The sequence below is a fragment of the Pogoniulus pusillus genome, chromosome 43, assembly GCF_015220805.1.
Source record: "Pogoniulus pusillus isolate bPogPus1 chromosome 43, bPogPus1.pri, whole genome shotgun sequence".
NCBI classification, from domain to species: domain Eukaryota; kingdom Metazoa; phylum Chordata; class Aves; order Piciformes; family Lybiidae; genus Pogoniulus; species Pogoniulus pusillus.
Window position 1 is genome coordinate 1,230,142 of NC_087306.1, and position 24,258 is coordinate 1,254,399.

The window sequence follows — 24,258 nt, forward strand, 5'->3', positions numbered from 1 at the left end:
CCCGAGGTCACCCTCCCAGAGTCACCCCAACCACCCCCAAGGTCACACACCCTCCCCCCCCCCCACCTCGGGTCACCACCCCCAAGGTCACCCCAACCTCCCCCCAGGGTCGCCTACACCAAGGTCACCACTGCCAAGGTCACAATCCCCTCCCAAGGTCACCCCCCCCAGGGTCACTCCAACCACCCCCAAGGTCACCCCCACACCCCCCAGGGTCATCATCTCCAAGGTCACCCCCCCAGGGTCACCCCCCCCAGGGTCACCCCCATCCTCCCTAAGGTCACCATCCCCCCCCCAGGATCATCACTCCCATCACCCCAACCACCCCCAAGGTCACCCCCCCCCCCCCCGGGGCCACCCCCTCAGGGTCACCCCCACCCCCCCCCGGGGCCACCCCCTCAGGGTCACCCCCATCCTCCCCGAGGTCACCACCCCCACAGTCACCCCAAACACCCTCAGGGTCACTCCCACCCCCTGCAGGGTGACCCCAACCACCCCCAAGGTCACACCCCCCCCCAGGGTCATCACCCCCAAGGTCACCCTCCCAGGGTCACCCCAATCACCCCCAAGGTCACCACCCCCAGGGTCACCCTCACCCCCCCGGGGTCACCCCCCCAGGGTCGCCCCCATCCTCCCAGAGGCCACCACCACCCCCCCCCAGGGCCATCACCCCCAAGGTCACTCCCATCCTCCCTAGGGTCACCATCCCCCCCCCAGGGCCACCCTCACCCCCCCGGGGTCACTCTCCCAGGGTCACCCCAATCACCCCCAAGGTCACCCCCACCCCTCCCGGGGTCACCACCCCCAGGGTCACCCCCATCCTCCCTAAGGTCACCATCCCCCCCCCAGGGTCACCACCCCCAGGGTCACCCCCAACCCCCCCCGGGGTCACCCTCCCAGGGTCACCCCAATCACCCCCAAGGTCACCATCCCCCCCCCCAGGGTCACCACCCCCAGGGTCACCCCCACCCCCTCGGGGTCACCCCCCAGGGTCACCCCCACCCCCTCGGGGTCACCCCCCCAGGGTCGCCCCCACCCCCCCAGGCTCACCTCCCCCAGGCTTACCCCAACCACCCCCAATCAACCTTTCCCAGCCTGGCATGACCGATGCCAACCCCCCCTGGCACTGCCCGCCCCAGTGTAACCCCAGCGGTGCCATGTGCCAGGCAGAGCAGCCCCACAGCAGCCTGCTGAGGCCAGGCAGGTGGCACCAGCCCCTGGCAGCAGGTCCTCACTGGCTTCCAAGCGGGCACCGTCGGACTTCTGGGGGGTGCCAACGTTGTTGGAGGCCTCGCAGGAGTACTCCCCCGAGTCGAAGGCGCTCAGGGGCTCGAAGACCTGCGGGGCACAGGCTACTGAGGGGCACCGGTGCCAGGCAGGTGCCAGCATGGTGCCCGCAGCACGGTGCCCGCAGCATGGTGCTCACAGTGCGGTGCCCACAACGCAGTGCCCACAGCATGGCACTCGCAGCACGGTGCCCATAGTGTGGTGCCTGCAGCACGGTGCCCACAGCATGGTGCCTGCAGCACGGTGCCCATAGTGTGGTGCCCATAGGGCAGTGCCTGCAGCATGGTGCCCACAGTGCAGTGCCCACAGTGTGGTTCCTGCAGTGTGGTGCCTGCAGTGTGGTGCCCGCAGCACGGTGCCCATAGTGTGGTGCCCATAGTGTGGTGCCCACAGCACGGTGCCTGCAGCACGGTGCCCGTAGTGTGGTGCTCACAGCATGGTGCCCACAGCGCAGTGCCTGCAGCATGGTGCCCACAGCATGGTGCCCGCAGCATGGTGCCCATAGCGTGGTGCCCGCAGCGCAGTGCCCGCAGCATGGTGCCCGCAGCATGGTGCCCATAGCGTGGTGCCCGCAGCGCAGTGCCTGCAGCATGGTGCCCGCAGCATGGTGCCCACAGTGTGGTGCCCGCAGCACAGTGCCCATAGTGTGATGCCCCCAGCACGGTGCCCATAGTGTGGTGCCCCCAGCACAGTGCCCACAGCACGGTGCCCATAGTGTGATGCCCCCAGCACGGTGCCCACAGCACAGTGCCCACAGTGTGGTGCCCCCAGCACGGTGCCCGCAGCGCTCACCAGCTCGCCCGTGGTGGAGTCCTGGGTGTAGGAGGAGTTCCGGAAGGCAGAGCTGCCCTTGGGGCTGGTGGGCATCAAGATGCCATCCTTGTACCAGCGGAAGGTGGGGGGTGGGGAGCCCTCGGTCTCGGTGCAGCGCAGCACAGCCCTGCTGCCAATGGTGCCCGAGGAGGGCACGTGGGCCACGGGCTTGGAGGGTGGCACTGAGGGACAGGCAAGGCAGTCAGGCAGGGCTCGGTGCCCGCTGGGCACTCGGTGGGCACTAGTGGGGGGTGGGAGGGTGGCAGAGTCCATGCCCAAGAGGCGGTGGGGACAGGAAGTGAGGTCACCAAGCCAGCTGGGTGGCACCAGGAGGTGCCAGGACAAGAGCTGTGCCCAACTGCCCCCAGCTTGGTGCCCTCCCAAGGAGCTGGGGCCGAGCTGTGGCTCTGTCTGGCTGCCCCCAGGTGCCAGCTGCGATGAGGTTTGGCTCCTCCCAGACCACAGCCCGCTGGGTGCCAACGCTTCTGCCACCCTCAGGTGAGCCTGGGGCAGGGGCTGTGCCCAGGGGCAGGGGGGCTGTGCCCAGGGCCAGGGGGACAGGGGCCGTGCCCAGCGCCAGGGGAGCTGTGCCCAGGGCCATGCCCAGGGGCAAGGGGGACAGTGCCCAGGGCCAGGCAGGCAGAGGCTGTGCCCAGGGGCAGAGGCTGTGCCCAGGGGGCAGGGACCATGCCCAGGGGCAGAGGGGACAGTGCCCAGGGGCAGGTGGGCAGAGCCGTGCCCAGGGGCAGGGGGGCAGGAGCTGTGCCCAGCGGGGCAGGGGCCGTGTCCAGGGCCAAGTGGGCAGGGGCTGTGCTCAGGGGCAGAGGGGCAGGGGCTGTGCCCAGGGGCAGAGGGGGACAGTGCCCAGGGCCAGGTGGGCAGGGGCCGTGCCCAGGGGCAGGTGGGCTGTGCCCAGGGCCAGAGGGGCAGGGGCCGTGCCCAGGGGAGCAGGGGAGCAGGGGAGCAGGGGCCGTGCCCAGGGCCAAGTGGGCAGGGGCTGTGCTCAGGGGCAGAGGGGTCTGCGCCCAGGGGCAGAGGGGCAGGGGCTGTGCCCAGGTGGGCAAGGGCCGTGCCCAGGGGCAGAGGCCATGCCCAGGGGCAGGGGGGACAGTGCCCAGGGCCAGGTGGGCAGAGCCGTGCCCAGGGGCAGGGGGGCAGGGGCTGTGCTCAGGGGCAAGGGGGACAGTGCCCAGGGCCAGGCAGGCAGAGGCTGTACCCAGGGGCAGGGGGGCAGGGGCTGTGCCCAGTGGGGCAGAGGCCGTGCCCAGGGCCAGGGGAGCAGGGGCTGTGCTCAGGGGCAGAGGGGTCATGCCCAGGGGCAGAGGGGCAGGGGCCGTGCCCAGGGGCAAGGGGGACAGTGCCCAGGGCCAGGCAGGCAGAGGCTGTGCCCAGGGCCAAGTGGGCAGGGGCTGTGCTCAGGGGCAGAGGGGTCATGCCCAGGGGCAGAGGGGCAGGGGCCATGCCCAGGGGCAAGGGGGACAGGGGCCGTGCCCAGGGGCAAGGGGGACAGTGCCCAGGGCCAGGTGGGCAGAGCCATGCCCAGGAGCAGGGGGGCAGGGGCTGTGCCCAGGGGCAGGGGGGGACAGTGCCCAGGGCCAGGTGGGCAGAGCCGTGCCCAGGGGCAGGGGGGCAGGGGCTGTGCCCAGGGGAAGAGGGGCACAGTGCCCAGGGGCAGAGGGGCAGGGGCCGTGCCCAGGGGCAGGTGGGCAGGGGCCGTGCCCAGGGGCAAGGGGGACAGTGCCCAGGGCCGGGGGGCAGGGGCCATGCCCAGGGGCAGGGGGGCCGTGCCCAGGGCCGTGCCCAGGGGCGGTGCCTTACCCTGCACGATGAGGGTGACCTCGGAGCGGGCAATGTCACCTCCCTCCCCTACCACCTCGCAGATGTAGCGCCCAGAGTCTGCCCTGCTGGCACCGCTCAGGCGGATGCTGGTGGGCGAGAACTGCACCCGGCTGCGGTAGGGCTCTGCGGGGGCACAGGGCGGGCACAGGGTGGGCACGGGGTGGGCACGGGGAGGGCGCAGAAAGCCCTCCCCGGCTTGGTGTCCCCCAAGCACCCCTAAGGTGCCCCAAAGCTGTCCCCAGACCTGTCCCCAGCATTGTCCTCAAGGAGTCCCTAAAACTGTCCCCAAGGTGCCCCCAGGGTGTCCCCAAAGTATCCCCTCGGTGCCCCCAAAGTATCCCCTCAGTGTCCCCAAAGTGTCCCCTCAGTGCCCCCAAAGTGTCCCCTCAGTGCCCCCTTGGTGCCCCCAAAGTATCCCCTCGGTGCCCCCAAAGTGTCCCCAAAGTATCCCCTCAGTGTCCCCTCGGTGCCCCCAAAGTATCCCCTCGGTGTCCCCAAAGTGTCCCCTCGGTGTCCCCTCGGTGCCCCCAAAGTATCCCCTCAGTGTCCCCAAAGTGTCCCCTCGGTGCCCCCAAAGTATCCCCTCAGTGCCCCCTCGGTGCCCCCAAAGTATCCCCTCGGTGTCCCCTCGGTGCCCCCAGCCTTCTCCCCAGGGTGTCCCCAAGCCTGTCCCCAAGGCATCCCCTTGGTGCCCCCAGGCTTGTGCCTAAGGGGTCCTCAGGCTGTCCCCACCTGTCCCCAGGCTGCCCCCAGGCTGCCCCCACCTGTCCCCACCTGTCCCCAGTCTGCCCCCAGGCTGCCCCCAGTCTGCCCCCACCTGTCCCCAGTCTGCCCCCACCTGTCCCCACCTGTCCCCACCTGTCCCCAGGCAGCCCCCACCTGTCCCCACCTGCCCCCAGTCTGTCCCCACCTGCCTGCAGGCTGTCCCCAGCTGTCCCCATTTGTCCCCAGTCTGCCCTCACCTGCCCCCAGTCTGCCCCCATCTGTCCCCACCTGCCCCCAGCTGCCCCCAGCTGCCCCCACCTGTCCCCACCTGCCCCCAGTCTGCCCCAGTCTGCCCCCACCTGCCCCCAGGCTGCCCCCATTTGTCCCCAGGCTGCCCCCACCTGTCCCCAGACTGTCCCTAGACTGTCCCCAGTCTGCCCCCACCTGTCCCCAGTCTGCCCCCACCTGTCCCCAGTCTGCCCCCAATCTGCCCCCACCTGTCCCCAGACTGTCCCTAGACTGTCCCCAGTCTGCCCCCACCTGTCCCCAGGCTGCCCCCACCTGCCCCCAGCCTGCCCCCACCTGCCCCCACCTGCCCCCAGCCTGCCCCCACCTGCCCCCCCCGCCCCCACCTGTCAGCTCCTTGCCGTAGTAGAACAGCAGCAGGGAGTTCCCGCGCTGGAACTTCCACTCGATGCGGGGGTTGGCAGCGCTGGAGCGGAAGGCGGCACAGGGAATGTCCACAGCTGCCAGGGGCACAGCCAGGTGTGGGCACATGCCAGGGCCCGGCGCTGGCACTGCCCTCCTGCGACCCCCACAACCCCTCCCCGCTCCAGCCACGAGAGGGCAGAACCCACCCAGAGGGGCACAGCGACCCTGGGGGATGCCAGGTGGGTGGCAAGGGGGTGGGTGCTGGGTGATGGCAAGGGGGTGCCAAGGAGTGCCAAGGGGGCGCCAGAGAGTGGCAAGGGGGGGTGAAGGGAGAGGAAAGGGAAAGGCAAGGAGGGGGACCCTGGGTGATGCCAAGAGGATGGCAAAGGGCACCAAGGGGGTGGCAAGGAGGCCACAAGGGGATCAAGGAGGTGGCAAGAGGAAGGCAAGAACTGGCAAGCAGGTGCCAGGGGGGTGCCAGGAGGGACTCACATTGATGCTCAGGCACCTCCTTGGTCTCAGTGGTGACCTGGGCACCCACGAGTGACGCTGTGGGGGAGAAAGAACACAGAGATGGCACCCGGGCAGCCGGGGCAGGGAGGTCACCAGGAGCCCCTGAGGGCACCCAGGGTGGTGACCTCACGCTGAGCCTGGCTGCCCGCGGGTGCCAGCTGCAGGAGCTGGAAAATCCTGTCCAGCCTGCTCCGGGCCAGGGCACAGCAGCCCCACCCTGCCCACCCTGCGACGCCCGGGCGGGCACCACCGGGGCACCGGCAGCCCAGGCTGGCACCGCACAGCGCAATGGGGAACAACACAACACCCTGTGGCGCCCCAGGGTGGCACAACACAGCCTGCGGTGGCACAACGCAACACACACTGTGGCACCGCGCGGCTCACGGTGGCACAACACAGCTCTGATGTGGCACAACACAGCCTGTGGTGGCACAACACAACACCCCGTGGCAGCTCATGTTGGCACAACACAGCCAACGGTGGCGTCAGACCACGACGGCACCACAGAGCCCACGGTGGCACCACAGCACCCACCGGGGCACCCCTATCATGGCACAACACAGCCCTGGGGTGGCACCACACAACCCACAGTGCCCACGGTGGCAGCCCACAGTGGCAACAACACAGCTCTGATGGGATACAGCCCACGGTGGCACCACGCAGCCCACGGTGGCACCACGCAGCCCACGGTGGCACTCCACGCGAGTGTCCCCTGCCCTCTAGGTCGGTGCCCCCCAGCGCAGCCGCCCCCGCAGTGCCACCGCGGGTGAGTCACGCCGGGAGGTGGCACTCAGCCTTGTCCCCATGCCACCTTTGCACCCCGAGCCAAACCCAGGCTGGCACCAGCGGCCCAAAGCCATCCTGGGCAGGGGTGGGTGGGAAGGGACCTGGGGGGGGACAATTTGATGCCTCCAAGCTCCGAAGGTTTCCCAAGGTGCGGGGCACGGGGGGGGGGGCACCGCTCGGAGCTGTGGGGGAGGGGGGCACGGGGGGGGGCACCGCTCGGAGCAGTGCGGGGGGCACGGGGGGGTACCGCTCCGACCAGTGCGGGGGGCACAGGGGAGGGCACCGCTCGGAGCAGTGCGGGGGGCACAGGGGAGTGCACCGCTCGGAACAGTGGGGGGGGGGCCCGGGAGTGGGGGGCACCGTTCGGAGGAGTGCGGGGGGCGCAGGGGGCACCGTTCGGAGCAGTGCGGGGGGCGCAGGGGGGCACCGCTCCGACCAGTGTGGGGGGCACGGGGGGCACCGCTCGGAGCAGTGCGGGGGGCACGGGGGGCACCGCTCGGAGCAGTGCGGGGGGCGCAGGGGGCACCGCTCGGAGCAGTGCGGGGGGGGCACGAAGGGCACCGCTCCGACCAGTTCGGGGGGCACGGGGGGGCACTGCTCGGAGGAGCAGGGGGGGCACGGGGGGGGCACCGCTCGGTGCAGCGGAGGGGGCACGGGAGTGGGGGGCACCGCTCGGAGCAGTGCGGGGGGCACGGGGGGGAGCACCGCTCGGAGCAGTGCGGGGGGGGCACGGGAGTGGGGGGCACCGCTCGAAGCAATGCGGGGGGCACAGGGGAGGGCACTGCTCGGAGCAGTGCGGGGGGCACAGGGGAGGGCACCGCTCGGAGCGGGAAGGTCTCCCACGCCCGCACCCCCCTCCCCCCCTCAAGGTGGGAGAAGGCTTTGGGGTCCCCCTGGGTGGCCTCGGCACGGGGAGGGGACAGCCGCAGGGTGCCCGAGGGGTGCCCGGGGCGGCGGCAGCGGCTGGCACCCGGCGGGGCGCTGCCAGGCTGGGGTTAATCCCGGCCGGGGCTGGGATTGTCCCGGGACAATGGCAGGGAAGTGACCGCGCGGCAGGGACAGGAAAGAGCTACCGAGGGCCCCCCCCACCCCCCCGCGGGCTTTCGGCCGTCGGTGGCTCGGTGGTACCGGCGGTAACCGGGCCGAGGCGGGCACCAGCCGATGCCCACGCGGGCACACCTCTGGCACCACCGATCGCAGCCAACCGGACCCGTCCCCGCCGCTCCCCTGCACCCCCCCTCCCGGGGGGGCGGTGGGATGGGGTCGGTGACTCCGGTTCCTGCCCCTCCCCGGGAGCAAGGCTCAGCTGGGGGGCACCGGAGAGCTTCGGGAGTCCCGGGAGGCTCCCGGCGGAGGGCTCCGGTGTCCCCTCCCCGGAACGCAAACCGGGGGGGGGGGAGGGGCAGCAGCTCCTCGGGACTGGAGGTGCCCGCAGCACCGGAGCGTCCCACCGGGTTATTAATAGCTCCGTTATCGCCGTGCACGGCGGCACCGAGGGGCCCCTCCCGTGAATCTTCCCTGCCCCGATACAAACGGAGCTCCCGGAGTACGGCCTTGGCACCGGGGGAACCCACCCAGCCCGGTACCGGGCTCCTTTCCGGGCAACACCTCCCCAACCCCCGCCCTTCTCCGGTATCAGACCCGCCAAAACGAGAGACACGCCGGTACCGGGACGGACCCGAGGGACGCTTACGCCACCCCTCCGGTACCGGGACGGACCCGAGGGACGCTTACGCCACCCCTCCGGTACCGGGACGGACCCGAGGGACGCTTACGCCACCCCTCCGGTACTGGGACGGACCCGAGGGACGCTTACGCCACCCCTCCGGTACCAGGACTGCCCCGAGGGACGCTTACGCCACCCCTCCGGTACCGAAACCGCCGCGGGGTCCCCACCGCCACCCGATACCGGCTCCCTCGTGGGGATCCACCACCCTTCCGGTCCCAGCACTGACCGGGGAGACCCTCCCGCCACCCCTCCAGTACCGGCAGCGCCCCGGGAGGGTCTTTCCGCCTCTCCTCCGGTACCGAAACCGTCCTGGGGGAGCCACCGCCACCCGATACCGGCTCTCCTCCGGGGATCCAGGACCCTTCTGGTGACAGCACCGACCCGGGTCGCGCTCCCGCCACCCCTTCGGTACCGCCACACACCCAGGGGACGGCTCCCGCCCCCTGCCCGGTACCAAAACCTCCACGAGGGCCTCACCGCCACCCGATACCGGTCCCGTCCCCCACCCTCCGGGGCTGCTCCGCCGCCGCTCTGGTCGCGGCCGCCCATTGTTCGAGCCCCTCGTGGCCGCCTCCTCCCTCGCCGGGCACTCACCGACCGCCGCCCCGAGGAGGAGCAGCAGCAGCAGCGGCCGGGGCCGGACCCCAGGTCCCCGCCGCTCCGCTCCCGCCATGGCGCCGCCGCCGCCGCCGCTCTGCGAGCCCCAGCCCAGGTGCGGCCCCGCCCCGCCCGCTCGGCCAGGTGCCGGAGAGCCCCGCCCCCTCCCGCCTCCCCCCGCCTCCCATTGGCTGCGCTGCCTGTCTCGTCAAGGTGAAAACCACGCCCCCACGTCCGCTCCGCCGATTGGCTGGTTTAGCGCCACGGCGCCGCTTTGATTGGCTGAGGCGGAGGGGGCCGCGCGCGCGGCAGGTGCGGGAGGAGGCGAGGCCGCTCGACCAATCGGATAGCGAGGGGAAACTTCTGGCCAATGGGAGCCCGCGGAGCCCCTCGCGGCTGGTCTCGGGGGCGGGGCCCGGCGTTGCCATGGCGACGGAGCCTGACGCCTGCAGCGGGCCCGGCGGAACCTCAGCGCCGCCGGTACCCCCCCGGTGCTGCCAGGAGCCACCCCCAAAGCCGCCGGTACCCCCCCGGTGCTGCCAGGACCCCCCCGGTGCTGCCAGGAGCCACCCCCAAAGCCGCCGGTACCCCCCCGGTGCTGCCAGGAACCCCCCAGCGCCGCCGGTACCCCCCCGGTGCTGCCAGGACCCCCCCCAGCGCCGCCGGTACCCCCCCGGTGCTGCCAGGAACCCCCCAGTGCTGCCAGGACCCCCCCCCCCAGCGCCGCCGGTACCCCCCCAGTGCCGCCGGTACCCCCCGAGTGCTGCCAGGAGCCCCCCCAGCGCCGCCGGTACCCCCCCGGTGCTGCCAGGAACCCCCCCAGCGCCGCCGGTACCCCCCCGGTGCTGCCAGGACCCCCCCAGCGCCGCCGGTACCCCCCCGGTGCTGCCAGGAACCCCCCCAGCGCCTCCGGCACCCCCCCAGTGCTGCCAGTGCCCCCCCAGTGCCCTCAGTGTTGCCCTCAGGGATGCCCACAAGGGTGCCCACAAAGATGCCCTCAGAGGTGCCCACAGTGATGCTCTCAGTCATGCCCTCAGCGATACCCTCAGGGATGCCCTCATGGGTGCCCTCAGAGGTGCCCACAGCAGTGTCTACAGCGATGCCCACAGTGATGCCCTCACAGGTGCCCATAGCAATGACCACAGCGATGCCCTCAGAGGTGCCCACAGCAATGCCCTCAGCAATGCCCACAGCGATGCCCCCAGTGATGCCCTCAGCGACGCCCTCAGGGATGCCCTCAGGGATGCCCTCAGGGGTGCCCACAGCATTGCCCTCAGAGGTGCCCACAGCGATGCCCTCAGAGGTGCCCACAATGACACCCTCAGGGATGCCCACAGCAATGCCCTCAGAGGTGCCCACAGAGGTGCCCACAGCGATGCCCTCAGCAATGCCCTCAGAGGTGCCCACAGCAATGCCCTCAGGGATGCCCTCAGCGATGCCCTCAGCGATGCCCACAGCGATGCCCTCAGAGGTGCCCACAGCGGTGCCCTCAGCGGTGCCCACAGCAATGCCCTCGGGATGCCCTCAGCAATGCCCACAGTGATGCCCTCAGCGATGCCCACAGCGATGCCCACAGTGATGCCCACAGCGATGCCCACAGTGATGCCCTCAGAGGTGCCCACAGCGATGCCCACAGCGATGCCCTCAGAGGTGCCCACAGCGATGCCCTCAGCGGTGCCCACAGAGGTGCCTACAGCAATGCCCACAGCAATGCCCTCAGGGGTGCCCACAGCGATGCCCACACTGATGCCCTCAGAGGTGTCCACAGTGATGCCCACGGAAGTGTCCACAGCAATGCCCTCAGTGGTGCCCACAGCGACGCCCACAGCGATGCCCACAGTGATGCCCACGGAGGTGCCCACAGCAATGCCCACGGAGGTGCCCACAGCAATGCCCTCAGCGGTGCCCACAGCGACGCCCACAGCAATGCCCACAGGGATGCCCTCAGCGATGCCCACAGTGATTCCCTCAGTGATGCCCTCAGGGATGCCCACAGCGACGCCCACAGAGGTGCCCACAATGACACCCTCAGCGATGCCCTCAGCGATGCCCTCAGAGGTGCCCACAGAGATGCCCACAGCGATGCCCTCAGGGATGTCCTCAGAGGTGCCCACAGCGATGCCCTCAGCGATGCCCACAGAGGTACCCACAGCGATGCCCTCAGTGATGCCCTCAGGGATGCCCATAGTGATTCCCTCAGGGATGCCCACAGCGGTGCCCACAGAGGTGCCCACAATGACACCCTCAGTGATGCCCTCAGCGATGCCCACAGCGATGCCCTCAGCAGCTGCAAAACCAAACCTCCTCTCTCGTTTATTTTTTTCTTTTTCTGGAGCTTTTTTTGGGTTTTTTTTGTTGTTTTTTTTTTTCCTTCAATTCCAAAGAGGTTTAAAAAAAATTCCCAGCCCGAGGCCGTGCCAGCCGCGGGGGGGGGGGGGAGGGGGGAGGTGGGCAGGAGGGCACCGTGCCCAGCTCTGCCCCTACAAGAGAGAGGGGCAAGGCCCCTGGGGGGGGTGGGGGGAGGAAGGAGGTTGGGGGAGGGCAGAGGCTGGGGGGAGGGGGGGAGGGGACACTGAGGGAGGGGCTGGGTGGGGGGGGAGGGGTCACACAGCAGGGCCGGTGCCCGCCTGGCCGAGAGCAGGGCAGGGAGCGTTGGCACGGGGCTGGCAGAGTGTGTGTGTGTAGGGGAGGGCAGGACAGGAGGTGCCAACCTGAGCGGTTGGTGCTGGGCACAGAAACCAAAAAGGGTCCTCGTGTCACGCCGGGGGGGGGGGGGGCACGGTTTAGGGTGCTGGGGGTGAAGGGCACATTTAGTGCCCTCTCCTCGTGCCCTCCTCCTCCCACCCCCCTTCACCCCCCCCGGTGCCCGCCGTGGTGCCCGTCAGTGGGCATCGTTCTTGATGACGATCTCCACCCCGTGCTGGCGCAGCTGTGCCCGCAGGATCAGGTTCTTGTTCTTCAGCTCCTCCACCTGGCAAAGAGGGGGCAGAGGGAGGGATGGCTGCCCACAGGCAGGCCCCCCGGGGGCTGTGCCACCCCTCCCCCTCAGGCTGGCACCTCGCCGGGCACTCACCTGCTGCCTGAGCACTTCGTTGTCCATCTGCAGCTGGTCCAGGCCCTGCAGCTCCTCCGACAGGCGCAGGTTGCTCTGCCGCAGCTCCTGGATGTAGTCGCAGGCCTTGGACAGGATCCCTCCTTTGCTCTGGCATGGGCAGGGCACAGCGACAGCAGTAGGCAGCTGGCACCCCCTGCACCTCAGCTCCCTGCCCCTGACCCCTGAGAGCCACCCAGGTGGGCACCCAGACCCCTGAGACTCCCCAGCATTGGCATCCAGACCACTGAGACTCCCAGGTGGGCACCCAGACCCCTGAGACGCCCCAGCATTGGCATGCAGACCACTGAGACTCCCAGGTGGGCACCCAGACTCCTGAGACTCCCAGGTGGGCACTCAGACCCCTGACACCCCCAGCTGGGCACCCAGACCCCTGAGACCCCCAGGTAGGCACCCAGACCACTGGGACTCCCAGGTGGGCACCCAGACCCCTGAGATCCCCAGCTGGGCACCCAGACCCCTGAGACTCCCAGGTGGGCACCCAGACCCCTGGGACTCCCAGGTGGGCAACAGCTCTCTGAGAGCCTCTCAGGTGGGCACCCAGACCCCTGAGACCCCCAGGTGGGCACCCAGACCCCTGAGACTCCCAGGTGGGCACCCAGACCCGAGACTCCCAGGTGGGCACCCAGACCCCTGAGACCCCCAGTGTGACCCCCCAGTGTGGGCACTCAGCTTCCTATGATCCCAATGTGAGCACCCAGACCCCTGGGGCCCCTCACGGGCAGCCACTGGGGGCGCTCTGGCTGGCAGTGCCAGGCTGCGGGTGGCAGTGCCAGGCTGCGGGTGGCAGTGCCAGGCTGCGGGTGCCAGGGGCAGCTGACCTGCCCAGACTTGGTGTTCTCCATGGAGCAGTCAGGGATGATCTTGGAGAGCTGCACGATCCAGTTGTTGATCTTGTCCCGGCGCCGCCGCTCCACTGCCAGGGGTGCCAGGGGTGCCAGGGGTGAGCCCCAGACGTGGGCACCTGCTGGCCCCTGAGCCCTCCCCCACACACACATACCCCACAGCTGTGGGCACCCAGAGCCCCAGAGCCTCCCCTGTGGGCACCCAGACCCCTGAGGCTCCCCCATGTGGGCACCCGGACCCCAGAGACTCCCCCATGTGGGCACCCAGAGCCCCAGAGCCTCCCCTGTGGGCACCCAGACCCCTGAGGCTCCCCCATGTGGGCACCCAGAGCCCAGAGTCTCCCCTGTGGGCACCCAGACCCCTGAGGCTCCCCAGTGTGGGCACCCAGAGCCCTGAGACTCCCCCATGTGGGCACCCAGAGCCCTGAGACTCCCCCATGTGGGCACCCAGACCTCTGAGATTCCCCCATGTGGGCACCCAGACCCTGAGGCTCCCCCATGTGGGCACCCGGACCCCTGAGGCTCCCCCATGTGGGCACCCGGACCCCTGAGGCTCCCCCATGTGGGCACCCAGACCCCTGAGACTCCCCCATGTGGGCACCCAGACCTCTGACACTCCCCAATGTGGGCACCCAGACCTCTGAGACCCCCACTGTGGGCACCCTCCTCAGACTCCTGTGCCCACCATGGGCACCCCCAGCTGACAATGCCCCCCAAGGTGCCAACCTTCGTTGTGCTGTGCCCGGCGCTTCTCATCCCGGGTTGCCCGTGGGGCCTCCGACTTCCTGGGGGGGGTTGGCACTGGTCACACTGGTGTGGCACCACTGCCATGCCCCCCTGGCACCACCACAGCCACCTGCCAGTGCCCTCCCAGTAGCTCCCCCAGTGCCTTCTACCACCCTGTGGCACCTTTTCCAGTGCCCTCCCAGTAGCCCCCCCAGTGCCTTCCAGTGCTCCCAGTGGCCCCCAGTACCTTCTGCCACCCTGTGGCACCTTTTCCAGTGCCCTCCAAGTGCCCTCCCAGTTGCCCCCCAGTGCCATCAGTGCCCCCCAGTGCCATCAGTGCCCCCCAGCATCTTCCCCATACCCCCTGGTGCCTTCCCCAGTAGCTCCAAGTGCCCCACCCCTGCCGCTCCCTTGGCACTTTCAGGTGCCCTGGGGCCACCAGAAGCTGCCCTGGGGCCACCAAAGCAGGCCCTTGGGCCACCAGCAGAGCCAGCTGGGCCACCACAGGAACCCTCTGGATGGACCCCCCTGGGCCACCCCAGCAATGCCCTGGGCCAAGAGGGAAGCCCTTGGGCCACCAAAAGGATCCCCTGGGCCAGCAGAAGCAGCTCCTGGGTCACCACTGGAGCCCCTTGGCACCCCCCCGAGGGCATCTGTGCCCAGCAGCACCCCCTGGCACTCACGGCGAGTAGGGATGTGCCCGGGGGGCAATGGACCTCTGAGTGCCACCCTGCAGCACCTCCTGCGGGGACATCATGACGAAGAACTGACCTGGGGAGGGCAAGGGCAGGAGGTGAGGAGGAGGAGGAGGGGAGAAGGGGGGAGGGGAGAAGGAGGAGGGGGAGAAAGAAGAGGAGGAGGAGGAGGAGGAGGAGGAGGAGGAGGAGGAGGAGGAGGAGGAGGAGGAGGAGGAGGAGGAGGAGGGGAGGAAGAGGAGGAGGAGGGAGGGGAGAAGGAGGAGGGAGGGAGAAGGAGGAGGGAGGGGTAAAGGAGGAGGAGGGAGGGGAGAAGGAGGAGGAGAAGGGGAGAAGGAGGAGGAGAAGGGGAGAAGGAGGAGGAGAAGGGGAGAAGGAGGAGGAGAAGGGGAGAAGGAGGAGGAGAAGGGGAGAAGGAGGAGGAGGAGGAGAGAAGGAGGAGGAGAGGAGGAGGAGAGAAAGGAGGAGTGAAGGAGGAGGAGGAGGAGGAGAGAAGGAGGAGGAGGAGGAGAGAAGGAGGAGGAGGAGGAGGAGAAGGGGAGAAGGAGGAGAAGGGGAGAAGGAGGAGGAGGGGAGAAGGAGGAGGAGGAGGAGGAGAGAAGGAGGAGGAGAAGGAGGAGGAGGAGGAGGAGGGGAAGAAGAGGAGGAGGAGGAGGGGAAGAAGAGGAGGAGGAGGAGGGGAAGAAGAGGAGGAGGAGGAGGGGAAGAAGAGGAGGAGGAGGAGGGGAAGAAGAGGAGGAGGAGGAGGAGGGGAAGAAGAGGAGGAGGAGGAGGAGGGGAAGAAGAGGAGGAGGAGGAGGGGAAGAAGAGGAGGAGAAGGAGGGGAAGAAGAGGAGGAGGAGGAGGGGGAGAAGAGGAGGAGGAGGAGGGGGAGAAGAGGAGGAGGAGGAGGGGAGAAGAGGAGGAGGAGGAGGGGGAGAGAGGAGGAGGAGGAGGGGGAGAAGAGGAGGAGGAGGAGGGGGAGAAGAGGAGGAGGAGGAGGGGGAGAAGAGGAGGAGGAGGAGGAGGGGAAGAAGAGGAGGAGGGGAGAAGGAGGAGAAGGAGGAGGAGGAGGAGGGGAGAAGGAGGAGGAGGAGAAGGGAAGGAGGAGGAGGAGAAGGGAAGGAGGAGGAGGAGAAGGGAAGGAGGAGGAGGAGAAGGGAAGGAGGAGGAGGAGAAGGGGACAGGAGGAGGAGGAGAAGGGGACAGGAGGAGGAGGAGAAGGGGACAGGAGGAGGAGGAGAAGGGGACAGGAGGAGGAGGAGAAGGGGACAGGAGGAGGAGGAGAAGGGAAGGAGGAGGAGGAGAAGGGAAGGAGGAGGAGGAGAAGGGAAGGAGGAGGAGGAGGAGGAGAAGGGAAGGAGGAGGAGGAGGAGGAGAAGGGAAGGAGGAGGAGGAGGAGGAGAAGGGAAGGAGGAGGAGGAGAAGGGAAGGAGGAGGAGGAGAAGGGAAGGAGGAGGAGGAGGAGGAGGGGAGAAGGAGAAGGAGGAGGAGAAGGGGAGAAGAGGAGGAAGAGGAGGAGGAGCAGGGCCGGGCCGGGCGGTACCGGTGGGCGTGGGCTGCCCCAGCAGCGTGTCGGAGCTCTGCGTGGTGACCACGGCGGCGGCGGTGGTGGCTGCGGAGGCCTCGGCCGAGGGGAAGTAGGTGTAGTGCGCCTCGGTGCCAGCCTCCGCCTCCACCCCCTCCTCGCTGCTGAAGGCTCCCTGGATCACCGCCTGCGGGCACAACCCGGCCACGGCAGCTGGCACCGCCGCGGGCACCCCCTGGGCCCCTGCAACGCCCCCACGGGCACCCAACCCACAGCACCCAACCCACAGCACCCAACCAACCCACCCAGGCTGGCACCCAACCTACAGCACCCAACCCACAGCACCCAACCAACCAACCCAGGCTGGCACCCAACCCACAGCACCCAACCAACTAACCCAGGGTGGCACCCAACCCACAGCACCCAACCCACAACACCCAACCAACCAACCCAGGGTGGCACCCAACCCACAGCACCCAACCTACAGCACCCAACCAACCAACCCAGGGTGGCACCCAACCAACAGCACCCAACCCACAGCACCCAACCAACCAACCCAGGGTGGCACCCAACCAACAGCACCCAACCAACCAACCCAGGGTGGCACCCAACCCACAGCACCCAACCCACCAACCCAGGGTGGCACCCAACCCACAGCACCCAACCAACCAACCCAGGGTAGCACCCAACCCACAGCACCCAACCAACCAACCCAGGGTGGCACCCAACACACAGCACCCAACCCACAGCACCCAACACACAGCACCCAACCAACCCAGGGTAGCACCCAACCCACAGCACCCAACCAACCCAGGCTGGCACCCAACCAACCAACCCAGGGGGGTAGCACCCAACCAACCAACCCAGGGTGGCACCCAACCCACAGCACCCAACCAACCAACCCACAGCACCCTACCAACCTCTACCGGGGGCACCCAACCAACAGCACCCAACCAACCCAAGGTGGCACCAAACCAACCCAGGGTGTCACCCAACCAACAGCACCCAACCCACAGCACCCAACCAACCAACCCACCCAGGGTGGTACCCAACCACAGCACCCAACCAACCCAGGGTGGCACCCAACCAACAGCACCCAGGCCCCTCAGGCTGGCCAGGGATGAGGGCAAGAAGCTCTGTGGCTCCCCAGCACGGTGCCCAGCGTGGGCAGGCTGCCCCTGGCACCCACCTGTGTCATGGACTGGGTGGCTGGGTACCCGCTGATGGCACTGGTGCCCTCTGTCTGCCCATCCAGCTGCCCGTCGGCCACTTGGATCACTCTGTACATCACCTGCACAGCCTCCTGCTCCAGCAGCAGCTCAGACACCAACCCCCCCAGCCCCCCCCCAGCCCCCCAAAACCCCCCAGAGCCCTCCAAGGTCACCCCAAAGGACCCCAAACCCACCTCAAACTACCCCAAAATGACCCCAGCTCAGCCCAAGCTGCTCCACAGCAGAGCCCCAAGCCAGCCCCAACCCCCCCAGCACCCCAAAGGACCCAAACCTCACACCCAGACACCAACCCCGCCCCAGGCCCAGCCCCAGACCACCCAAGGAGACCCCAAACCACCTCAGGACTGCTTCAAACTACCTCAAGCAGCTAAGACAACCCCAAAACAACCCCAAAGCCACCCAAAAATGGACAGGACCCACCCCAGACCCCCCCAAAATGGGCAGGGCCCACCCCAGACCCACCCAAAATGGGCAGGACCCACCCCAGACCCACCCAAAATGGACAGGATCCACCCAAAACCACCCAAATCCACCCAAAACCCACCCATAACGGGCAGGATCCACCCCAGACCCACCCAAAATGAACAGGATCCACCCCAAACCCACCCAAAATCACCCAAATCCACCCCAAACCCACCCAAAACAGGCAGGATCCACCCCAGACCCACCCAAAATGAACAGGATCCACCCCAAACCCACCCAAAATGGGCAGGATCCACCCCAAACCCACCCAAAATCACCCAAACCCACTCAAAACCCACCCAAACCAGGCAGGATCCACTCCAGACCCACCCAAAATCACCCAAATCCATCCCAAACCCACCCAAAATGGACAGGATCCACCCCAAACCCACCCAAAATGACCCAAATCCATCCCAAACCCACCCAAAATCACCCAGACCCACCCAAAATGGGCAGGATCCACCCCAGACCCACCCAAAATCACCCAAATCCACCCCAAACCCACCCAAACCAGGCAGGATCCACTCCAGACCCACCCAAAATCACCCAAATCCATCCCAAACCCACCCAAAATGGGCAGGATCCACCCCAGACCCACCCAAAATCACCCAAATCCACCCAAATCGGGCAGGATCCACCCCAAACCCACCCAAAATGGACAGGACCCACCCCAAACCCACCCAAAATCACCCAAATCCACCCCAAACCCACCCAAAATCACCCAAACCCACCCCAGACCCACCCAAAATGGGCAGGATCCACTCCAGCCCCACCCAAATCCACCCCAAATCCACTCAACCCCCCCCAAAAATTCCCTAACCCCAGCCCAAAACTGCCTCAAAACATCAAACTCTGCCTCAAAGCACAGCAGAAGTGCCCAAAACTGCCAGAATTCACCTCAAACCCAGCCACAAGCATGCCCAGACCCCCCCAACCCCCCCAGGCCCCCCCAAATGCCCCCAGGCCTCCCTAAACCCCCCCCAGGTTCCCCTAAACCCCCCCAGGCTCCCCCAAACACCCCCAGACCCCCCCTAAACCCCTCCAGGCTCCCCCAAACCCCCCCCAGGCTCCCCCAACACCCCCCCAGGCCCCCCCAAACCCCCCCAACACCCCTAAACCCCCCCAGGCTCTCCCAAATGCCCCCAGGCCCCCCCAAACCCCCCCAGACCCCCCTAAACCCCCCCCAGGCTCCCCAACCCCCCCCCCGGCTCCCCCAAACGCCCCCAGACCCCCTAAACCCCCCCAGGCTCCCCCAAACCTCCCCCATGCCCCTCCAAACCCCCCCCCCAGGCTCCCCCAAATGCCCCCAGACCCCCCCTAAACCCCCCCCAGGCTCCCCTAACCCCCCCCCAGGCTCCCCCAAATGCCCCCAGACCCCCCCTAAACCCCCCCAGGCCCCCCCCAAGCCTCCCAACCTGTCCCCAGAGCCACCCAAGCCCCTCCCAGGCCTCAGCCCAGTCCCAACCCCCCCCCCCAGGAGCCCCCCAAAGCCTCTCACCCCCCCCCCAACCCTGGCACCCTGCAGACTCCCCTGGCACACCCCACATGTGCCCCCCTGGCACGGCCCCATGAGCCCCCTCCTGCCCCCCAAGGTGTGCCCTCACCTGCCCCCCCTTGGCACACCCCAGTCCCCCCTTGGCATGCCTCACATGTGCCCCCACAAGCCTCCTTGGCACACCCCCCACACACACACCTTGGTACCATCCAAACACCCCCCCTGGCACCCTGCACACCTCCCTTGGCACCCTACACACAGTCCCCCTTGGCACCCTGCACACAGTCCCCCTTGGCACCCTGCACACAGTCCCCCTTGGCACCCTGCACACTCCTCCCTTGGCACCCTGCACACAGCCCCCCTTGGCACCCTGCACACAGCCCCCTTGGCACCCTACACAAGCTCCCCCTGGCACCCTGCACACGCCCCCCCTTGGCACCCTGCACACACCTCCCTTGGCACCCTGCACACACCTCCCTTGGCACCCTGCACACAGCCTCCCTTGGCACCCTACACACAGCCCCCCTTGGCACCCTACACACAGCCCCCCCGTGGCACCCTGCACACACCTCCCTTGGCACCCTGCACACAGCCCCCCTTGGCACCCTACACACAGCCCCCCTTGGCACCCTACACAAGCCCCCCCTTGGCACCCTACACAAGCCCCCCCTTGGCACCCTGCACACCCCCCCCTTGGCACCCTGCACACAGCCTCCCTTGGCACCCTGCACACACCTCCCTTGGCACCCTGCACACACCTCCCTTGGCACCCTGCACACAGCCTCCCTTGGCACCCTACACACAGCCCCCCTTGGCACCCTACACACAGCCCCCCCTTGGCACCCTGCACACACCTCCCTTGGCACCCTGCACACACCTCCCTTGGCACCCTGCACACAGCCCCCCTTGGCACCCTACACACAGCCCCCCTTGGCACCCTACACAAGCCCCCCCTTGGCACCCTGCACACACCTCCCTTGGCACCCTGCACACACCTCCCTTGGCACCCTGCACACACCCCCTTGGCACCCTGCACACACCCCCTTGGCACCCTACACAAGCCCCCCCTTGGCACCCTACACAAGCCCCCCCTTGGCACCCTGCACACACCCCCCTTGGCACCCTGCACACACCTCCCTTGGCACCCTGCACACACCCCCCTTGGCACCCTACACACACCTCCCTTGGCACCCTGCACACACCCCCTTGGCACCCTGCACACACCCCCCTTGGCACCCTGCACACACCTCCCTTGGCACCCTGCACACACCTCCCTTGGCACCCTGCACACAGCCCCCCTTGGCACCCTACACACACCTCCCTTGGCACCCTACACAAGCCCCCCCTTGGCACCCTACACAAGCCCCCCCTTGGCACCCTGCACACAGCCCCCCTTGGCACCCTGCACACACCTCCCTTGGCACCCTGCACACACCCCCCTTGGCACCCTACACAAACCCACCCTTGGCACCCTGCACACACCCCCTTGGCACCCTGCACACACCCCCCTTGGCACCCTGCACACACCTCCCTTGGCACCCTGCACATACCCCCCTTGGCACCCTACACACAGCCCCCCTTGGCACTCTGCACATGCCTCCCTTGGCACCCTACACAAGCTCCCCCTGGCACCCTGCACACACTTCCCTTGGCACCCTGCACATACCTCCCTTGGCACCCTGCACACGCCCCCCTTGGCACCCTACACAAACCCACCCTTGGCACCCTGCACACACACCCCTGGCACCCTCCACAAGCCCCCCCTGGCACCCTGCACACACCTCCCTTGGCACCCTACACACACCTCCCTTGGCACCCTGCACACACCCCCCTTGGCACCCTACACATACCCCCCTTGGCACCCTACACATACCCCCCTTGGCACCCTGCACACACCTCCCTTGGCACCCACACGCCCCCCACCATGCCCCCCGCTCCTGGCACAGCAGAGGGTGCCCCTGGCCGCGGGCCTGTGCCCAGTGCCCACCTGGGTGCCACCATTCTCTGTCCTGAAGACATATTTGATGTTGGGGTCCGGGAAGGTGGCAGCAGACTGGATGCTGGCAATGGCCACACTGGTTGGGTCCTCGCCCGTGGCCACTGCACCTTGGGGCAAGAGATGGCATCAGGGCAGCAGCCTGGGCATGACCCAGCCTGGGCACACACCTGGAGGGGCCCCAGTGCCACCCAAAGGCCTCGGGAGCGAGCAAGGGGCACAGAGGTGCCAGGGAGCTGGATGGGTGGGGGGCAGGTGGGAGTGGAATGGGCACCAGTGGGGGGCAACTGGGTACAGGTGGGGATAACTGGGCATGGCTGAGGGGCAGCTGGGCACAGGTGGGGGTTGGACTGGGCATGGCTGAGGGGCAGCTGGGCACAGGTAGGGGTTGGACTGGGCACAGGTGGGGGTAACTGGGCATGGCTGAGGGGCAGCTGGGCACAGGTGGGGGTTGGGCTGGGCACAGGTGGGGGTTGGACTGGGCATGGCTGAGGGGCAACTGGGCACAGGTGGAGGTTGGGCTGGGCACAGGTGGGGGTAACTGGGCATGGCTGAGGGGCAGCTGGGCACAGGTGGGGGTTGGACTGCGCATGGTTGAGGGGCAGCTGGGCACAGGTAGGGGTTGGACTGGGCACAGGTGGGGATAACTGGGCATGGCTGAGGGGCAGCTGGGCACAGGTGGGGGTTGGGCTGGGCACAGGTGGGGGTTGGACTGGGCATGGCTGAGGGGCAGCTGGGCACAGGTGGGGGTTGGGCTGGGCACAGGTGGGGGTTGGGCTGGGCATGGCTGAGGGGCAGCTGGGCACAGGTGGGGGTTGGGCTGGGCACAGGTGGGTGCCCGCTCACCTTCCTGGATCTGCACTGTGCCCTCTTCCGTCTCAGCTGCTTTCTGCTGCCTGCCAGGGCCAGGGGAGGAAGAGGAGGCAGAGAGTGAGGGCTGGGTGAGGCCCTCCCCCTCCCTGTGCCCAGGATGCCAACCTGGGGGGGTCCCTGGCACTCACCCCTTCATCGCTCCGTTCCGACGGGCATCAGCAGGGAGGCGCCAAGGGAGGCTGGCAGCCCTCACAGCCCTGTGGGGGCAAGAGGCAGGTGCCAAGGCAGCAGCACAGGGGCAATGCCAGCGGGGCCATGGCAGAGCTGCACCCTGGCCATGCCACGGCAGCCTGGCACCGGTCACCAAAGGGAGAGCCAGTCCCTGTGGCCTGGCACCAGGGGTGGTGCCAAAGCACCAGGATGAGGGCAATGTCAACACGGAGGTGGCAAAGCTGGGCCCTGGCAGTGCCATGGTGGCCTGGCTCAGCATCAGCCACCACAACCAGGCACTGGTGACTGCAGCCTGGCACCAGGGACAGTGCCAAGGCACCAGGGATGGGGACAAAGCCAGTGTGGGGGTGGCAAAGCTGGGCCCTGGCAGTGCCATGGTGGCCTGGCTCAGCATCAGCCACCACAACCAGGCACCAGGGATGGTGCCAAGGCACCAAGATGGGGGCAATGCCAGGGTGGAGATGGGGAAGCTGAGCCCTGGCAGTGCCATGGTAGCCTGGCACCACACTGGTCACTAAGCCCAGGCACTGAGAATGTTGGCAAGGCAGCAGGATGGGGGCAATGCCAGCATGGCAATGGCAGAGCTGGGCCCTGGCACCACGCTGCTCAGCACAGCCAGGCACTGAGGATGGTGCCAAGGCACTGAGATGGGAGCAGTGCCAGGGTGGAGGTGGTAAAACAGCCCTGGCAGTGCCACAGACAGCTGGCACCACACTGGTCATCAGAGTCAAGCACCAGGATGGGGGCAATGCCAGCATGGCAATGGCAGAGCTGGGCCCTGGCAGTGCCACCACAGCCTTATCAGCCACCAAAATCAGGCACCAGGGATGGTGCCAAGGCATCAGGACGGGGGCAGTGCCAGGGTGCAGGTGGCAAAACTGTGCCCTGGCAGTGCCAATGCCAGTGCCTGGCTCCACGCTGGTCACCAGGGTTGGGCAGCAGCCACCAGAACCAGGCACTGGCGACTGCAGCCTGGCACCGGGGATGGTGCCAAGGCGCAGAGAGGGTGGCAAAGCTGGGCCCTGGCAGTGCCACCGCAGCCAGGCACTGCCCACCGGGCACCACCTGCTGCCCTCTCGCCCCCGGGGTGCCCGCTGGGCCCCCACCTGCTGCCTGCCCCCGGGGAGCAAACCCATGCCGGTGCCCCTCGGTGCCACCGGTGCCCCCTGGCTGCGGTGCCCGCGGGGCCCAGTCAGGAAGCCGAGTACGGGCCCGGTCCGAGCCGAGCCCTGCCCGCCGGTACCGCAGCTGCCTCCGGGCCCCGTCCCCTGCCCCCGGTCCCGGTGCCAGGCCTGGGAGGGGCAGCGAAGCCACCTGCGGTGGGGGGTGTCCGGCCCGGGCCGAGAGGAGGCTGCCAGGCCCGGGGGGAGCTGTCCGGGCCCGGGGCGCGGTGCCAGGCCCGGGGGGAGCTGTCCGGGCCCGGGGCGCGGTGCCAGGCCCGGGGGGAGCTGTCCGGGCCCGGGGCGCGGTGCCAGGCCCGGGGGCGGTGCCAGGCTGGGAGCGGGGAAGTGACAGGCCCGAGCCGGGGGAGCCGCACCCCGAGGGGGAGCCGCAGCGGGGGGCGGCGGCAGCCGGGGCAGGGCCCGCACCTCGCCGGTCAGCGGCGGCGGCGGCGGCGGCCTGGGCCCGGTGCGGGGGGCAGGGGCGGGGGCGAAGCCGCGGCCCGGGCCCCGCAGCTGCCGGTGAGCGCGGACGGGCCGGGGCCGGGTCCGGTGCCCCCCGCGGCGCGGCGCGGGGCAGGCAGTGCGGGCGCAGGGCGAGCCCCAGCCCCGGCCCCGGCGCCGCTGCCGTTCCCCCCCCCCCCCCCCGCCCCCCCCTCCGGTACCTCTCCGCTGCGGGCCGCCCTGCGCGCGCTCGGCCCCTTGTCTCGCCATGGAGCTCCGCACATGCGCACGGCGCCGCCGCGACGCCATGCCGGGTGCGGGCGGAAGCGGCGCCGAGCCGGGCGCAGGCGCAGCCGCCGCCATGTTGGGTGCGGGCGGAAGTGAGGCCCTGCCGGAGCTCCCCCCCCCTTCCCCCCCCCCGCCCTGCCCCTCGCCCCCTCCCTCAGCTCCCGCTAACCGCCCCCCCCGCCGCCATCTCTGGGCAGGCAGCGCAAGCCTGCGGGCGGGGGAGCGCCGCCGCCGCCGCTGTTCGCCATCCCGGCCCCGGGCACGGCTCCGGCTCCCGCCCGGCCCCGCCGGCGCCATCTCAGTGCCGTGAGGGGCCCCTGGCGGCGCCATCT

At 68.8% G+C, this 24,258-nt stretch overlaps 2 protein-coding genes across 3 annotated transcripts; both read right to left on the reverse strand.

The window, feature by feature from the left end:
• Positions 1-1,080: 1,080 nt before the first annotated feature.
• On the reverse strand, positions 1,081-9,044 carry F11R (F11 receptor). The gene is made up of 6 exons (XM_064175931.1): positions 8,918-9,044; positions 5,788-5,844; positions 5,277-5,390; positions 3,919-4,062; positions 2,080-2,282; positions 1,081-1,338 (listed from the first exon to the last, which is right to left on the reverse strand). Exons 1-6 carry the CDS (start codon positions 8,994-8,996, stop codon positions 1,081-1,083), a joined length of 855 nt encoding a protein of 284 aa, XP_064032001.1. The 5' UTR covers positions 8,997-9,044.
• Positions 9,045-11,208: 2,164 nt separating this feature from the next.
• USF1 (upstream transcription factor 1) lies at positions 11,209-23,966 on the reverse strand. 2 transcript variants are annotated; one of them, XM_064176025.1, is made up of 11 exons: positions 23,860-23,966; positions 21,992-22,060; positions 21,837-21,886; positions 20,982-21,094; positions 16,995-17,096; positions 15,824-15,992; positions 14,287-14,374; positions 13,604-13,662; positions 12,854-12,948; positions 11,994-12,122; positions 11,209-11,891 (listed from the first exon to the last, which is right to left on the reverse strand). In XM_064176025.1, exons 2-11 carry the CDS (start codon positions 21,997-21,999, stop codon positions 11,802-11,804), a joined length of 903 nt encoding a protein of 300 aa, XP_064032095.1. In that variant the 5' UTR covers positions 22,000-22,060; positions 23,860-23,966; the 3' UTR covers positions 11,209-11,801. The 2 variants fall into 2 exon arrangements, with proteins under 2 accessions (XP_064032095.1, XP_064032094.1); XM_064176024.1 differs by having other exon boundaries at positions 20,982-21,100.
• Positions 23,967-24,258: the final 292 nt, after the last annotated feature.

Coding starts and splice junctions, on each gene's coding strand:
- USF1 (XM_064176024.1), bottom strand. Junction 12,949..13,603: donor CCGGGCACAGCACAACGAAG/GTTGGCACCTTG, acceptor CACCCCTGGCAG/TGGAGCGGCGGCGCCGGGAC. Junction 12,123..12,853: donor AGAACACCAAGTCTGGGCAG/GTCAGCTGCCCC, acceptor TGCCCATGCCAG/AGCAAAGGAGGGATCCTGTC.
- F11R (XM_064175931.1), bottom strand. CDS start 8,996: ATGGCGGGAGCGGAGCGGCGGGGACCTGGGGTCCGGCCCCGGCCGCTG. Junction 5,845..8,917: donor CCTCCTCGGGGCGGCGGTCG/GTGAGTGCCCGG, acceptor TCTCCCCCACAG/CGTCACTCGTGGGTGCCCAG. Junction 5,391..5,787: donor GGAGGTGCCTGAGCATCAAT/GTGAGTCCCTCC, acceptor TGCCCCTGGCAG/CTGTGGACATTCCCTGTGCC.